General features: G+C 38.3%; 2 protein-coding genes across 2 annotated transcripts in view; one reads left to right on the top strand and one right to left on the bottom strand.

The window, feature by feature from the left end:
* Positions 1 to 1434: 1434 nt before the first annotated feature.
* LOC124145455 (post-GPI attachment to proteins factor 3-like) lies at positions 1435 to 9042 on the bottom strand. The gene is made up of 7 exons (XM_046515220.2): positions 8450 to 9042; positions 5879 to 6028; positions 5080 to 5142; positions 3755 to 3816; positions 2869 to 3005; positions 2205 to 2409; positions 1435 to 1962 (listed from the first exon to the last, which is right to left on the bottom strand). Exons 1-7 carry the CDS (start codon positions 8723 to 8725, stop codon positions 1896 to 1898), a joined length of 960 nt encoding a protein of 319 aa, XP_046371176.2. The 5' UTR covers positions 8726 to 9042; the 3' UTR covers positions 1435 to 1895.
* Positions 9043 to 14779: 5737 nt separating this feature from the next.
* LOC124145451 (E3 ubiquitin-protein ligase TRIM56-like) overlaps positions 14780 to 19006 on the top strand; it is a 39183-nt gene continuing 34956 nt past the window's right edge. The window contains exon 1 of the mRNA XM_046515216.2: positions 14780 to 14895. The gene's annotated coding sequence lies outside the window, so the exon portion shown is untranslated. The remainder of the gene's footprint in view (positions 14896 to 19006) is intronic.

Consider the following 19006-nt stretch of genomic DNA (forward strand, 5'->3'; position numbering starts at 1 on the left):
TTTACAGTCAGTTAACTCCCTTGCCTCGGGAAGATGGTGTAACTAATGTTGTAGAGGTGTCTTGTGTCTATTTCACTGATAACAGAGGGCCATTCCACAAAGCGATCGTAGTTCTAAGGGGATCGTAACTCCCATACTTTAGCATAGATTGTCGTAGCGCTAAGATCGCTTTGTGGAACTGGGACCAGGACCGCTAAGTATTAACCCTCAGTTTCACATTACTGCATCAAATTCAATAAGATAAATCTGAATTTAAGAAATTGACAACTTTAACAATTTGAACAAAATGTTCTTTCCCAGTTTGGCTATCAAGTTACTTGGAATTCCTGAAAGTAATATGAGTATGCATTGCAACATGGTGGGTGGGTGTGCAGCGCTCTGATTGGCTGTGACATGTTATTTGGGATGTGAAGCCAGGAAATCGAGTAGGAATCGAGCCAGGGATATTTTACTGTGTATGAATGATTGTATTGTGGAAAATGCTTTCTAAAATGGCATGGCAACATCACTAATGCTTCCTCAAAATATTGCGTTAGATTAGTGATCAAGTCTTTGAAAGGCATTTAGAAGTGATACACATAAGGAATTAATGGATGTCAACTGATGAAGGAGTAAGTATATACTCCGAAACGTTGTGTTTCTCATAACAAAGACGTTGACATTCATAAACTCTCTTCCTTAGATTAGTGATGATTACCAAAAAAGCTATAAAATGGTAATCTTAAAAAAATGCATTAAATTTTTCTATAATCCTTGCTGCATTCGCAACCTGGTTTGTCAGCACTATTCCAATTTTTGTTTCATTTCTTCTTTTTGGTTCACAGTTTTTGTTCCCTAAAATTACGGTTGGTAGATTGAAAACAAATAATTGTAAATGATGCCAATTTGATATATTTTTAATGATTTTCATGTTCAGAAGTTAGGGATTATTATGGTAAAGGTATTAAATGGAGTTGGGGATGTCTTTAAGATAAACTTTTAACAGGTTTCAATTACAGTATCTGAAATAATTTATTTATTTTGATAGTGGCTGTAAATGACTAAACATTATTTTACTTATTTCTTGTTGGCAAAATAAAAAAAACACTGTACTTTTTTTATTTTCCAACCATTCAATTTTTGGGAGTCAGTGGATTTGTAAACCAAGTTTTAAAAATGTCTGGGCTCAGTATCAGCAGCTAAAGTGAACCACTCCATGTTGGAGAGGTGCGACACATTCATATACCAGTCACAAATGTAAGGTGCCTTGATAAAAAATAATTCAGTGCATAAACTACCTTAAGGTCTTCAAGTGGCATTTAGAAGCATTCGTGACCAAATCGTGTTATTCCCGGACAAGCCAAATAGCGACTCATGCCCCTCTCATGGCCATTTTTGCGACCGGGTTCCGTCTTAGCGCAAACGGGCATACCAAAAACAACTGTCTACTCATTGCATGTTATATATATTGCAGATGTAATTTAAAGCACATCGGGACATGCGGAATTATACAGTATGATTGTTGAACACATTTAACTGTGTCAGGTATATTTTTAGATGCAAGACATGTAAAATCAAAAATTATTTCTGAGGGATTCTTTGAGGAAGATCTTAAAATCATACACGCATTCTGATTGGTTTGTCTTTTTTTCTCACATAACATTCATCCATAGGGGGGACAAGTCTTCTTGCAGGTTACGGAAAGGGGCGAGTGGTGACGAATGATTCAGAAGTTGGTATGATGATCAAGGGAGATAAGTCAATTGACAACGGTGTTAGTACCTACACCGAAAAGTGGCATGCATTGTTATAAAGAAGTTGTACATCCATAGATATATCTCCCTTGTTCATCAACTCCTTTGTGTTGTTGATGATGATGCTATCTGTAGTTGTTGTTGTTGTTGTTGTTGTTGTTGTTAATCCAGTTTGAGTGCCATGTCTTCTTCCCACTGCTTCAGATACAGGGAATCGTCTATGATAAAACTGAAACAAAGGACTATAAAGCTAACACCAATTCTAACGAAACAGGCACCATTTGCTTCTGCTAAACAAAGATCTCAGGACATTCCATTATAACAGTATAACATTATATTCCATTACATCACAACAACCTGAAGCGAACTTTGACTGACCAATGACTTACAAGAAGTCGACATTAGCCACTTTATCTTAAAAACCTCTCTCCCCCCCCCCCCCCCCCCCCAACAACAGAGGGATGAACTCACCTGTACAACAGCCACCCGAGGGGAGCCGTCCCAGCATGCCACAGTGCATGTGCATCCAGCGCCCACCACAATGGCGGAAAGTCAAACAACTCCAGCAACAACAACGCATTGATTCCTAAAACAACAGCAGCACACTTCCACACATAGCGTTGTTTCTTGTACTTCACGCCACACAAGATCAACCATCCGACCAAGTTCACGATGCCTGCAAGAATTATTTTTTTTCAAAAGCGTTCATACCCACCCATGAGGCCAAGCCAAGGATATCAGACATATTACTGTCGATACTTTTCACTGAGCATTATCATTCTCACCTTGTGGTAAATGGGCTGGTTCACATTAATTGCTTCATTGGTTGCCCTATGTTATTTTACTGATGTGATTGGTCGTTAGGAGGGACATCCCATGATGCTGCTACACATAAAATCAATGCTTGTGATTCCTCGACCATAAAAAACATTATGTAAAATTTACATTTTAAAACTGTTTTGAAATTTGAGTCCAATAGTGCTGGACATTCTCTGAAAATTTCATTCTTACATCAAAATTAAGATGTAGAATCCTAAATTAACGGATTATGAACAGCCGACGGGGATAATGTACCATGCCATAACCTCCACTGACGTCAGAAATATTTTGGCAGAGAAGAAAACTTCAAACTCACCAAAGAATAAATTCATCTTCATGTTATAACCGTAGTCAAACTTTATGAAATGGAGATAGTAGATGTGTTGTGCGTAGATGACGAGAAGGATCACACCCACCAGGCACTGACGCCATCTTACTTTCGTCCCCAGAATCCTAGACACATTCAAAAGCAACATCATCATCAACCTCATCATCACCACCATAGTCACCATAATCGTCAACTAATCAACATCGTCATTCAGTAATCATAATAATAATTATAATCATTGCCATCTATATTCCCATCCGCATCAAAGTCATCATCATCATCAATAACATCATCTGTAAGCCATCAATGTCATCACCACTAAACTGTCACTGCAGTCATGTTGTGTTCATCAACAAAGGGGGCGGTTGGGTAGCCGAGTGGTTTAAAGTCGCTCGCCGAAGACCCGGGTTCGATTCCCGACATCGGTACAATGGGTAAAGCCCATTTCTGGTGTCCCCGCTGTGATATTGCTGGAATATTGGGTGTAAAACCATACTCGATCACTCAACAACAAAGTATTACTAGAATCTTGACATGTTTCCTTTCATCATCTTTATCATTGGTTTCAACTGAATGAGACCCGTGAAGATCCGGGGTAGAATAGGTCTTCAGCAACCCATGCTTGCCGTAAGAGGAGACTGCTTGTCGTAAGTGGCGACTAACGGGATCGGGTGGTCAGGCTCGCTGACTTAGTTGATGCATGTCATCGATCCCAATTGCGTGGATCGATGCTCATGATGTCAATCACTGGATTGTCTGGTCCAGACTCAATTATTTACAGACCGCCGTCATAGAGCTGGAATATTGCTGAGTGTGGCGTAAAACCACAAACCAATCAACCTCATGAACACTTACAATTCTTCTCTGTACTCACCTGCAGCTGAAGATAAACACATTGTAAAGCACAATGGAAAAGGCAAAGAAATAGTCCATTTTCTGAAACAGAGATCATCTTTATCATGTGTATGTCGATCAGTTTCCATGGTAACACATGATGACGACATAAAACACTGTCTTCAAGAAATATATGTGAATTTCATCATGGAAATGTTATTCCCCAAAGACAACAGCTCCCCTCTCCATTCAGACGTACAAGGGACATACACATTAATTCCCACAGATTTTTATATTATGATTAATTACAAACATCATGAATGGCTGATTGGTTTATTATCATGATAATAATTGTGAACTTCTTTAATCAGCATTCCAGTCTTGATTAATATATTCCAATTCAATCATAAACAATCTCAGATCTTTTACTCAAATACGATACCCCTCTGTTTGTAGGTCTAAGGAACCGTCCATAGGCAGTTGTGTCAGGTGAACTTTCTTCTTAGCCAATCAGCATCAAAGACTCCAAAGTCTTAGTATGAGGGAGTGAAGCACTCAGACCAGCATAACTGATTTCTGTATCTCGAAAAACAAACTAAAACCACAAGTTCCAAATGCAGATAAGTAAGTCTGTGCTATTTTATTTTTGTAGATATTTTCATACACCCTGTCTTTCAGAGCACCATAGCTTCTACACCCAAAACGGATTACCATCGAGGAAACGTTTGTCGTCTGTGTGGGTTTTTATCTGTACAAATCAAAATTTTTGAATAAAGGCCAATATGAATGAAGCCGGCAAGAGCTGTGTCATTATAGAAAGCGAATGTCTGATTGGATAAAGAATCTACACAGTCTTTATTTTGAAGGTCAAAATTTGCTCCTGGTTGAGGTGTCCCAAACTTAACCAATGAGGAGGTATCATATTGGAGAAAAAGATCTGATTTCAATAAGATTGATTACCAACTCATTTTGAATTTGTTATATTTAACTTTTGATGGTGATAATATGTACCAGCTACATGTATGTTATTGACCAGGGCGCCTCTCCCCCAAAACATTCTTGTATTTCAGGTAACCTGACCGACCCATTGTTCCACTTGCTATCCAAAAGTTCTATGGAAACAGACGTCAAGAATCCGACATTTTCATTCTGATAAAACATTGAATGTTTCCACATGTTATAATTGCTGTTCTGATCTAAAATTCAAGAAAAATTGCAACTAATATCATTTCTGAAAATGCCATCAGTGTTAAACATTATTTTACAAAAACAAAACAACAACCCTAAACCCTGCCTACAGGCCCTTCTGATTGGTCCATGCTCCCTGAAACAGCAGTAGGTGGTTTTGGCCAAAGTGTTCCTTACCTCGGTGAAGTCGGTGTCTCTTGTATGGAAGACAGTGGACCACGTCCAAGCATTAATCGCAACCTGTAAACAATAAATCAATTATTTAAGTTTATCAACATTGTTAAAAACAGTGTGATGGGAGGCACTTCATTTTTTACGTTTGATTTTTTGTACAAGACATCTGTGTACATCAACTATCAGACCCATGAAGATCCGGGGTAGAATAGGTCTTCAGCAACCCATGCTTGCTGTAAAAGGCGACTATGCTTGTCATAAGAGGTGACCAACGGGATCGGGTGGTCAGGCTCGCTGACTTGGTTGATGCATGTCATCGTTTCCCAATTGCATGGATCGATGCTCATGATATTAATCACTGGATTGTCTGGTTCAGATTTGATTAGATACAGACCGCCGTCATATAGCTGGAATATTGCTCAGTGTGCCGTAAAACAACAAACAAACAAACATCAGCTGTCTATGGATGTGCCGTACGTCATGTACATGAAGCATGGATGTTTAGTTCGACGAGGAGGTTTCATCAAGTTTGTTTGTTTGTTGTTTAACACCGCACTCAGAAATATTCCCGCTATATGACGGCAGTCTGTAAATAAGCGAGTCAAGGCAATACAATCCAGTGATTGCCATCATTAGCATCAACCTACGCAATGTGGATACAATGACATGCATCAGCCAAGTCATTGAGCCTGACCAACCTATCCTGACAAACATTGTCATTTTTTTCGGCAAGCATGGGTTGCTGAAAACTATTGTAACCCGGATCTTCACGGGTACGTCGGTGAGTGAAATGTTAACATACCATAGCTTCCCCGTGCCAGACATAGTAGAGAGGGCAGGACTTGGACACCTGCGACCGAAACCTGATCATCCCCAGGCGGGACAAGGCGTTGAGGATGGAGAACAGAGTGGATGCAGGCTCCTGTACCCCAAGGACGCGGACAAACGGCCACTTGGAAAAGAAAGATTAAAATTCGACTGTAAAAATCCTGTATTATGCTGTATGTTTTTGTGTGAAATATGATTTCTTTTGCTTCAATACAATATTTATTTATTTTATATAATAACTATTTAGACGAGTTGAAGACATCCCAACAAAATCAGCCTCTGGTTAATACATGTACAAAGATTCGATGAAAATCTCTCAAGGTTTTCAAGTTATGCTCTGGAAATAAGCAGTGTTCGAAATACCTGCCCCCGACCGTCCGAGACGGGTTGATTTCAACTCGGGCTGCCAGATTTTCAAATCCCCCTGCCCGACGGTCGGGTTATATTTCATATGTGAAAATATTCTAAATATTTCCCGATGATAAGCATTAATTCACATGTAAAGATGAATGATAAAATGTAACCAAAAAGAAACCCCGTTAGCTTATCCTGAGAAACATATGATTATAGTGGGCAGGCAGGTTTTGGTCAGGGCTGGCAAGTATTTCAGCTAGCCAGTCCTGTGGTCTGGCTGAAATCTTTGGGAGTTTCATACCCTGAATTAAGACGGACGGATGGAGGGACAGACAGACATTATACATGTTATATGCTGGGGGGGATAAAAAGGGTATATCTACACAGAGCACAAGTGATTCCAACACCTCTGTTGTTGTTGTTGTTTGTTGTTGTTTAATGCCACACTCAGCAATATTCCAGCTATATGACGGCAGTCTGTAAATAATCGAGTCTGGACCAGACAATCCAGTGATTGACAACATGAGCATCGGTCGTAATATTAGTTGTCAGATATTGTAAGATATATGCAATTCACAAGCTTAATTATATTAATGGCATTTTTAATATTATTGGATTTATCAACTGATCAACTATTTTTCTTCAGCCCCCTAAATATAATTAATACATTTGTAAGGAAGTTCTCAGCATGTTTAAGGGTTGACATATTGCCACATAAATCATATAGCAATATATCGCAATACAGAGTGTTGTATCGCGATACACATTGCAGGGTTTTACGCGACGCAGAAATGTGCGTCCATTACGCACAAATGTATAGAATGGATGCAGACAAAAATATATTTGCATCCCAAGGGATGTACAATAATGTTCACTGCACCAAATTCTTGACAAGAAATATTTACTTCCTGTAATTAAGGTAATTATTAGATCTTATAAACAGTCAACAACACCATTTCATTAATTTACAGGACCCTCATATTTTACCCGTAAGGACCCTTGAAATTAGTAATTGGGGGTCCTCTGGACCCCTAGTTTTGAAAGTCAAGATTAAACCCTGATATACAATATATATATTCAAATTGAACTTCTTCATTCAATAATCCATACTTCAGATTGTAAGATGGGTACCTGGTAGTATGGATAAATGAGACTACCCATGGCAGAGCTCCAGATAACTTTTTGAACAATTGAGGTTTTACCTGATGGTTTCTATTTTAATTGGTTTATTACATTTTTAATTTGGTAACCAGTATTTTGTCACTCATCTATTCATCACTCTTTTTGGATTTTCCCAAAATGAGTAAACATTTTGAGATTTTAAAAAAATGAAATAATCTTTTAGATGTATATAACGGTTCTAAATATATAGGCTTGATTTGGAAAGTAAGTAAGCTCGTAATTGTGTTTCGGAAATTAGCTCTGTTGTACACATGCCGCCAAAAAGCTTCATTGGGTATTTACGCGTGCTGTTTTTATACAATTGAGTTTTTAATAAAAGACATGCGTTTCTGTACGCAAGTTAACTGAAAGTAATAAGGTTTGAATATTTTTAGGGGTATTTTACGCAAATACGCAGCTTATCTGTAGCTCTGAGATGGTGGGGCAAAGTAAACATGAGTGAGTGAGTATGGTTTTACGCCGCTTTTAGCAATATTCCAGGAATATCACAGCGGGGGACACCAGAAATGGGCTTCACACATTGTAGCCACGTCGGGAATCGAACCCGGGTCTTCGGCGTGACGAGCTGGATTGTCTGGTCCAGACTCGATTATTTAGAGACTGCCGTCATATCGCTGGAATATTGCTGAGTGCGTCGTAAAACAACAAACCAACAAACATGTTGACATGAAAACCAAGTTGCACCAGAAAAAAACAGGTTGCACCCAGATCTCATCAATTTATCAAAGTTGAAACATATGCACCCATGCCCATGAAGTACCCATAGTTTGAGGACATCAAGCCCCCGAAAAGCATGACAATAACACTGTGACTGTTTGAGCAGTATTGTAAACAAAGCTTAGAAATATCAATGTGTTACAAAAGCAATGTTGTGTGGACACAAAGGTTTAGCCACAAATGTGAAAGATTTTGACATGCACTGGGTTCGTGTAGACATAATTATTTAGTTGCATTTTCCAGTAATAGTGTATGTTTTATTAAGCTAAATCCAGCCCTGGTTCGTCCTTACCTTCCCATGGAACTGTGGAACTCCACTTCCATCACGTCTTAAAGCCTCAACAGTTGACCACATACACTCATATTGACATTCATCGGTACAGTTCCACTGCAACAACTGAAGATGATATGGTTGTTTTTTAAGAAACGTCTCTACGTCCGTACAGTTGCTTGTGCTGCAGTTTTTCACACACTTCTGATAAATCCATGATCTGTCTCCGACAGAAGCACCCACCGAGGCGACATATATCATTGACAAGGCTGCCGTTGTAAGAATACTGGAATGCATTGTCTGTGATCGTGCCGAGCAAGCAGGTCTAGGGTTGGGGAATTCTTGGTGACATTTTTGTGTTAATATTTAGCGTATTACCAAGCGACACCATCGACATTAAATATTTATCCAGAAACGCTAAGCCTGAAGTTCAGACTCATATACGATAAGACACGTGAACAAATCAATACACTTAATGTCAATATCCATGCAGCCGGTTTGCGAGAAATTTCACATGGGCATTCTGCCAGTCTGCTGCTGCTACCGTTCACTGCCTGTCATTGCCTATATTCTCGCTACTGCTTAGCGGTCTGTTCGATCTCATACAACGTGACAACCGCGCTAAATTTAAAATTTGAAACCTCACGCTGCGCGTTCGGTTCCAAATTCAATTTAGCGAGGTAAATCTACAGGTAACCTAGCTCTACATTGAAAACACAGTATGTTTATCTCCATTCTACCATGACAAAATAAAACGCGAACTCTTTGGTGTCAGCAAATATACTGAGTGAAGCGGCATGGGTTTAGTCGAGTGTTTTGAGTGGGTTGTCGATCTGAATTACGGAATCACCGAACACAATATGGCGCTGTGTATACTCAAGCAGTTTGTTTACACCATAATACTTCACTCGAACATATGACAGGCATTGAAAGCATATAAGCACGGCAACTTGGTAAGCTAACATGAGTTGGGAATCCCTAAAGAAAACAAAGCAAGCTTTGCAAGGCTTTCGCTCTACATCGCGCGTCACCATTATGACGTCATATCGCTCATTGTGACGCAAATATATGACGCCATAGTCGTACATAGAAAAGCGCCAAAATTCCAAGCTCTCTGTTGTCTCCAAAATATAAATACAGTCCCTTTGTAGATTGCTATCGTGTTTTATGCACGAAATGTATTTCCACACATCAATTGAATATTGTAGTAACCGCATCTGTGCATTTTGTAACCTGTAATTGTAGATATAATTATTTAAATATGCCTACCGACAATGACTGAAAAAAAACTATTCTATGAATATTAGCTCCCGCGGTGATGCGGCCGTCAAACCAGCTGTTTCAATCAGAGGGGGTTTATTGTGATTTAATAGCCTCTGATTGACTAATCAGAATCGAGTAAATTCCAAATTCATGGTAGAATACATATTCACCAACTACAAGTATATGAATAAGTCAATTGATAAAAGTAAGAGAATGTGTTTTTGAAGATGAAATCCTCAAGAGAATAATAAGATAATGATTGTTCTTTATTGAACGGAGGTTTTTTTTTAAAGCAGTAATCATTCACTACTAAACTGTTTATTATAAGGAACACAAACCCTTTATTCATCTGCTCCTATAATATAATGCTTAGAAAACAAATCCTTCTGTCACACTAACAGCAAGTTATTGTTGGGTGTTGGGAACTATCCCTTTATTGGTGGAAGAAGTGTCTTTGTTGGTATTGTATTGTCCTGTGGGAAAATCCTGTTGGGAAATGCGCTGTGGGGAATTGTCCTGTGGGTAATGTTCGATTGGGAATTTTATTATATACTTACGTGTGAAAGACTGTATTTTCCGAAGTTGAAGAAAGTGATATTTTCATTGAAGTGAATATAACAATTGATATTTCACTGTAGTGAACATAACACTTGCTATTTCACTGCTGTGAACATAACTTTCACGGAACAATATCTATATCTACAATGTAGATATCGCTTGATCTCACCCAAGCGATATCTCCTGTGGGAGCCAGTTTGGGATGATAAATCACTATAATCGCTCTGCTACTGAAGCTTGTTAGTTCTATGTTTTGCTCACAAGACACTGGTTATTACTGTTTACAAACTGTAAATGTTTTGGGTGTAAATAGAATCCCACCCTCGCGTCTTTTGACATGATATACATCAGCACAAGTCCATGAAAAGATCAAACCTCCGAGACTTGCCGCGAAGTTTTAGACCTTTATCAACGAGTATTTGATATCAAAAGAAACTGTGATGAGGCTCAATTCTAGTATTACTGAAAAAAACTTATTTCTCAGTTATTGTCAGTAGGCCATTTTAAAACCATAACATGTACACTTATGGGCTTCAAAATGCAGATAGTGTAAGTTTTAGGAAAAGCAGGGAGGTTGAAATTTGGCGCCTTTTCTGTAGCCGACTGTGACGTCATAACCTTTGCATCCCAATGAACGGAGTGACGTGCGGTGAAGCAGTAAACCCGTTCCAAATTCAATTTGTGCGGTTAAATATACAGGTAACCTGGCTCTATCAAATCGAAAATACAGAATGTTTTACCTCTTAAATAGACCAGTTCCCGGTTCCCGTGCATGGTGTCGCTTCTCTCCCTCCACAGCCTATCGCAAGCATGAACAGGAACCTGTTAATTCGCAAACAAACAAAAAAGCGGAAAGATTTGCGCGAAGGGTTAGTAAGTTTGTTGTTTTTGTGGTATAGTTTGGTTTGTTTGTTGTTTAACGCCGCACTCAGCAATATTTCCAGCTATATGACGGCGGTCTGTAAATAATCGAGTCTGCACCAGACAATCCAGTGATTGATATCATGAGCATCTATCCACTCAATTGGGATCAATGGCACGTATCAAGCAAGTCAGCGAGCCTGACCATCCGATCCCGTTAGTCGCCTCTTGGGACAAGCATAGTCGCCTATTACGGCAAGCATGGGTTGCTGAAGACCTATTCTACCCCGGAATCTTCACGGGTCTGTTGTTTTAGTGTCTGTGCATGTGTTACCTGGTGTAAGCCAAGTTTGAGCTGGAAATGGTGCAAGATGTTTTGTTATATTTAGTTTACTCATGGTGAAGAAGGATCTTTGTAAAATGCCTGTCAGGAAATTCTTGGTTCAAACCATGGCGAATCTTAAGAAAGTCGAATACTTCACAACACAAAAAGCTTGTCAACAAATCCTATTAGATGCATGACCACAGCCTCTACAACCAGCGACATACTTGTGTATACTGGAAATGTCATTCTGGCGCCTAGTTTCTATTGAGAATAAATAAGTCTAGAAGCCTAGAATGATATGGCAAGTCTAGACTGCCTCTGTCCTGAAGTTAAGCACTAGGCATTGTTCTGGGCTCCATTTGGATGTTATTTTTTTATTTCGTAGAGATGTAATTTAAAAAAAGGATACCTTTATCGTCAGTCTATGTACAGGATGTATGCCTAGGGAAGTGTACCACAGACCACCGGTTTGTCCGGAATGTGCCTTCACACAACCATCCGCCAGGAGACCAGGGCCCCGTTTCACAAAGCGATCTTAGCGCTAAGTTGATCGTAACTCCCATACTTTAACATAGACGTACGACTGTTATAGCGCTAAGATCGCTTTGTGGAACAATGCCCAGGGCTCACCTGCTCAAAGCGATCTTAGCGCTAAGATGATCTTAACTCCCATACTTTAACATAGGCTTACAGTAGTCCTAGCGCTAAGATCGATTTGTGCAAGTGGGCCCAAGTAGCGGGGAAGATAGCCAGTTCTCTACGTCAGCGAGATCAGTCCGAGCCAACTCCGACGCAGATAATCTATGACACGGAAACTGCGCAACTAGACCCATGAGGGTGTCGCTGTCCCTTCCTGCAGTTCCACGAAGAGTTGACTCTACGAACCTGTTGATGCCGCCACTTCCCTGGAAACTAAGTGCGGTCGACTTCTCTGACAATCAGCGTGACGCACAAATTACAGTGCTCAGTGATAATACTTCCTGTAAACATGTTCATCTATATCCTTGTCAATCTGTTGTTGAGAATACACGACACTTTGATTCCATCGCCATCATTCCCTCCGCTTTACATTTTGTAAACTGAGGGCCCACTAAGTGAGGATTGGATGGTTAAAATGGCCGCTGGGTATGGACACTATGGAAAAGCAACTTCGAGGAAATCCCAAAAAATTAGTGCCTGATTTATTGTGTTTCGTCGTATCCTTACGATGCAGGCATTTATCTAGGAGTGGAGTGTCTGGCGATAAAGCCATATTTTGGTTAAAATTGTGATTATTTTAAAATTTAAAGTATTTTCCTAAATTCTTAGGTATTTTACCCCCTATTCTGACATTGCATTCAATACGGTAATGACCCTGTTATCAGTAAAATACGCATCTTCCCTAGGCCAGTGAATTAACTGTCCAGTTTGTTGTCCGTTAACTCCTTTGCCTCGGGAAGATGAAACTAAGTATCATCTCTATAAAGCAATAATATATTAAAGTTATTACTATGATAGTGTCACGGTTTCGGGAAATTTGTAATTTGATAATTTGGGGATCATATCTGACATTGTATGTAGACTCGGGACCAAATATATCAGCAAATGTAGATAAACCCCTGCCGGTATGACAAGGTGCGAGAACAACAGTACTGACCGATGGCGCGGGGGACAGATATTTTGGTATTGTGCCATCGGGCTGAGGGTTCATGTCATAACAATGCTGACGACCGAAGCGACGCCCATTCACTCACTTATCCCAACTTGGAGCTGTTGTGAAGACTAGTTGATAAAGTATTCGCTCATCACATCGAAGAAATGAGTTCGATTCCGCGCGTATGTGTGTGTGCGTGTGCGTGTGCGTGTGCGTGTGCGTATGTCAGTGTGAAAACTGTCTTGGTGAACACGCCCTAATATGACAGCATAAAACAATGTGTATCACGTAAAACTCCCAAATTTCCATTTGCGAGTGACGTAATTGTACTTACATGTGTTTATATTTATGTCTTAACACTGATCATAAAAATAGTCTGTCTGTCTGTTATTATTTATAGAAACAGTGACACAATTGGTCAGTAACATCCTTTATTAAAGAGAGGTGAGGTTCAAGATCATTGCACATATACAGCTACGTGTATGCGTGTGTGTGTGTGTGTGTGTGCGTGCGTGCTCGTGTGTGTGTGCGTGCATGTGTGTGTGTGTGTGTGTGTGTGTGTGTGTGTGTGTGTGTGTGTGTGTGTACTTGTCCGGACTAATGCTGTTTAACATGAATATCCTACTCAGACACAGGATACTGTCTCCGAGCCGACAGTCCTTGTTTCAGCTCCTAAACGCCCAGCACCAGGCAGGGTTACAACAAGTACCATCATTTAACGTATTTTGGTGTGATGTGGCCGGGGCGGACGCTCTGCCACTGACCACGGAGGCGGTCTCCTTTATTAAGCAGTGTTCACCTCCCAGAAAGGCAGAAAGGTTCAGTATGGAAACTTATTGTTGCATACATTGTTAATATATACTGAAACGTAACAATGAAAAAACAATAACAACGACGGTTCCTACTCCATGCAAACGGTGAAATTACAGAAGAATATCGGGTAAAAGACAAGTTATAACTAGCAGGAGGTTTTATTGTTTGTATATTTCATTGAGATTAAAACAACGATGCGATGTCTGAGATATTTAAGAAAGGACTACATTATCTTTTTGCATGTATGGAGGTATAAACTAAAAATGCGATGTGCACACAGTGTCAATCAGGAATTCACGTTTATATCTCCATAAACGTAAAAAACATATTGAAGTCAATACTCACGAATGAGTGAACAATGATAACTTCACAGACTGCTTATTTAAGCAACATTTATAATTTTTAAAAAGAAACAACAACCCTCTACAACGACCAGCGCAGTAATGCAACATGAGCCACGCCCACTCTATTATCCTCCAATAAAGGAAACAGTAGTCCGGTAGTGGGCGTGGCTTATTCTTTTCGATTTATGGAAATATATATACGCAAAAAACAATTGCTTGATTATTTATAATTAAATGCCTTCGAATCACTTGCAGTTTATTTATATGATATGATTTCATATATACACATTTAAAGTTTTGTTCACGCACAAATAAATAATTCTATTTCGTTACTTTTAATACGTAAAGTTAGAAAGAACTGCTACAGTTGTGTAAATTAATCTAGACTAAATTTAATCAATAGTTTCCATTTCTGCAGATGACTGCTCATCAAAATATAACATACCATTAGTTGTCCATAAGCTACTATTCTCAGCCATGTATCTCTCACCTTCCCCTATTGGATGAAATCTGTATCTCCAACCAATCACAATCCCTGACATGAAAAGAACTATGCGGAAGCTTTGTTGTAATGACACGGGCACCTGCCAAATAACGATGGAAGGACGGCTCGAAAGAAGAATGTGTTTCGGACACAAACAATGAGACAGTTGTGATCACAGCCATTAAGGTAGAACTAATTCGATATTTCATATTGTAACATTCACATAATATCTTTTAATATGGATGCCACCGTAAACAAATAAATAAATTGATCAAAAACATTTCAAATATCTTAACCCAGATTGAGATCATGTTTCAAACTCTGAATCAAGATGGACAGACCGTTGCAGTCAAAATGAGTGACTCATCTTTCCAGATCACAACGCCAAATATTTTAACAAATAAAATGGAATATCATCGTCAAAATTGAACCTGGCTCTCGGCGTGACACGGTGTAGTAGATGTGATTGAACTAAACATCAGCAGATATTGTAATTATTCTTGGATCAAAGAAACAAAACAACTGACCGAAGACATAATTATTCTACGTCTATATTTTCTTATTTAAACGTGTTTGTAACACGGGATTGGATTGGTTAATGTTTATGTGGACAATATCAAGATGACATCTAACTGTATGTACATGTGTTCCACTCGGTGTTCGGGACACCTGGCGTAACGCTGACAGGTAAATGGACTAGATTCTGTTTGAGACGCTCCCTTGGTACTGTACTGTCGCTATGAAGTGATTTTATTGGCTTTACAGTTGAAACCAGAGACCATTTGTTGAAATTGACAGGTACTGATGACTGTCGCATCTTTAGAAAGTACACTGAATCACATGGTCCATGATCAGCTGGTGCTATATAGTTATCAATAGTCTATTGTATGTGATGATCTAATTGCACCGTCAGTACATATGTCTGACATTGTGCATGTCATGCATATACGAAAGCATATATTATTGCACCAATAGGTATTCTTCTTACTTCATTTGACTTTGTTTAAATATTTTATTTTAAAAATTACCGAATTGTTCCACTTGAGACCTAGCTATGGTACCATTCTCCACAACTCAGTGTGGTACATATCTTGGAAAACATATACAATACATTTTTCTGTAAGTTCTATCATACAGATAACTGCAGGTATGTGTGCAACCCTCTGTCTTTATATATATAATGACAATATGGGGGAATATGTTTTTTAATATGGTCTCATCTCATGTTCAAAATATAATGGGAAAATCATTTATGGATATAAATTAAAAACTAATTTTTGTTTGTAGTAGTTGGACAATATGTTATTCAAATTATGTTTGATATTTGACAATGGAATATTTAAACACGAACTTCAAGAGTTAATTAACATTTTTGTGGAATTGTTATATTTTGGGAATGGACCAGAAAATATATAGATCTATGTGAACACAATCAGCAATATTTTTCATATATGATCTGTGAAACATGGGAGTATTATTTTGTGTGATATTTATCACAAGTGTATGGTTAAATAGATGCCCACATCCATTATCATCAGCTGGGAAGAAATATTGTTATAATAACCATAAAAATGGGAACTAGAGCCCCACAGCACGTGGACAAGGCTGTCCTGTCCTACCTACAACAGAGTAGCCTGCTGACCGTAGGATGATGTGGCGAGGTCACGATGCAATCACTTTCAGCAGCATCTGTATCCTGTTTTGTTGACTGTGAAGGGGTCAGGCCACTGACCTACATGTTTACACCTACACTGTAGACATAGGACCCCTCTCACAACAGTAAACATGGAACCCCTCTCAATCCTTTGCCCTGGCTGTATATTGTACAGTGTAGATACAGCCGGTGTAATATATACCAATTATATCTATATAGATACAGCTGGTGTAATATATACCAATTATATCTATATAGATACAGCCGGTGTAATATATACCAATTATATCTATATAGATACAGCCGGTGTAATATATACCAATTATATCTATATAGATACAGCTGGTGTAATATATACCAATTATATCTATACTATATATATTATAGATACAGCCGGTGTAATATATACCAATTATATCTATACTATATATATTATAGATACAGCCGGTGTAATATATACCAATTATATATATTATAGATACAGCCGGTGTGGTATATACCAATTATATCTATATAGATACAGCCGGTGTAATATATACCAATTATATCTATATAGATACAGCCGGTGTAATATATACCAATTATATCTATATAGATACAGCCGGTGTGGTATATACCAATTATATCTATATAGATACAGCCGGTGTAGTATATACCAATTATATCTATACTATATATATTATAGATACAGCCGGTGTAATATATACCAATTATATCTATACTATATATCTTATAGATACAGCTGATGTAATATTATTAATTATATCTTTATAGATACAGCCGGTGTAATATATACCAATTATATCTATACTATATATATTATAGATACAGCCGGTGTAGTATATACTAATTATATCTATACTATATATATTATAGATACAGCCGGTGTAATATATACCAATTATATCTATACTATATATCTTATAGATACAGCCGGTGTAATATATACTAATTATATCTATATAGATACAGCCGGTGTGATATATACCAATTATATCTATACTATATATCTTATAGATACAGCCGGTGTAATATATACTAATTATATCTATATAGATACAGCCGGTGTGATATATACCAATTATATCTATACTATATATATTATAGATACAGCCAGTGTAATATATACTAATTATATCTATGATATATATACTATTTATATCTATACTATATATATTATAGATACAGCCGGTGTAATATATACCAATTATATCTATACTATATATATTATAGATACAGCCAGTGTAATATATACTAATTATATCTATGATATATATACTAATTATATCTATACTATATATATTATAGATACAGCCGGTGTAATATATACCAATTATATCTATACTATATATTTTATAGATACAGCTGGTGTAATATATATGCCGACTATATAATTACACCAGCTGTATCTATATATATATATACTGACTACTGTATTCGATGTAATAAGCGTTCCGCTCTAATAAGTGCCCATGGCGATATTTGCTAATATATTGGCTAGTAAACAATCCCAATTAGCACCCCTTCTGATTGATAAATGTACTCAAGACTATTTATTTGTGCTATAATACGTTTGTAATATGCACCCTTAATTATGGGCAATTAAATTCTGGAAAAAAATATCTGTTGTATATAAACATTTCAGGCTGTCATGTCAGCACAAACCACGATATTTACGATCTTTCAACTCTGTTGTTTTTTCCCAAAATAATGTTCTAATAAGAGCCCCCTATTTCTAATTTTGAGAGGGCCCTAGGCGCTTATTATGTCGAATATGGTATATCTATATTGTATATATTACACCATGTGTGTGTGTGTGTGTGTGTGTGTGTGTGTGTGTGTGTGTGTGTGTGTGTGTGTGTATATATATATATATATGATATAGATACAGCTGGTGTAATATGTATCTATTTTGTATATATGTATAATCAGGGAATATGTATAATCCCTGAAACATTTAGGGATTATGTATATTTCCTGAGTGAATCAGACATTAAATATATTCCCTGAAAATTTCAGGGAATACACATATTCCCTGATTATACATATTTCCTGTAACATATATACTATAATGGGCATCCGGTGAGTGGCCACTGCTGGGGTCAAGAGTTCTACCCACTCGTGTCAAGCTTGTTGACACCTTCTCCGCATACCAATCAGTGAACTGTTGTTGGTTCAATTATTTACTGCCTTTGAACTTCCTTAATGCCAGTTTTTATGGAAGTGCTCTACTCAGTGCTAATAAGCGAGCTATTTGCTGTTTGATTGGATTAAGGTAAGGATATGGGATTCCACTGGGGATGGGGTGGGGGGAGTTGTGTTGATATTGAGTTGCATTTTTGGCTAGGGACCGCCTCCGTGGCCTGGTGGTAGAGCGTCCGCCCAGAGAGCGGAAGGTCCGGGGTTCGATCCCCGGCCGCGTCATACCAAAAGACGTTAAAAGATGGTACTTGTTGTTACCATGTCTGGCGCTCGGCATTAAGGGGCTAAAACAAGGACTGGTCGGCTCGGAGTCAGTATACTGTGTCTGAGTGGGGTATTCATGTTAAACTGCGGCATGGTATCTCAGTGAGCTAGCACTATAAATCGGCATCAGTCCGGACTAGTACAAGCAGCTACACACAAACACACACACGTACATGC

The sequence above is a fragment of the Haliotis rufescens genome, unplaced genomic scaffold, assembly GCF_023055435.1.
Source record: "Haliotis rufescens isolate VD_foot unplaced genomic scaffold, xgHalRufe1.0.p SCAF_10, whole genome shotgun sequence".
In the NCBI taxonomy this organism is placed as follows: Eukaryota; Metazoa; Mollusca; class Gastropoda; order Lepetellida; family Haliotidae; genus Haliotis; species Haliotis rufescens.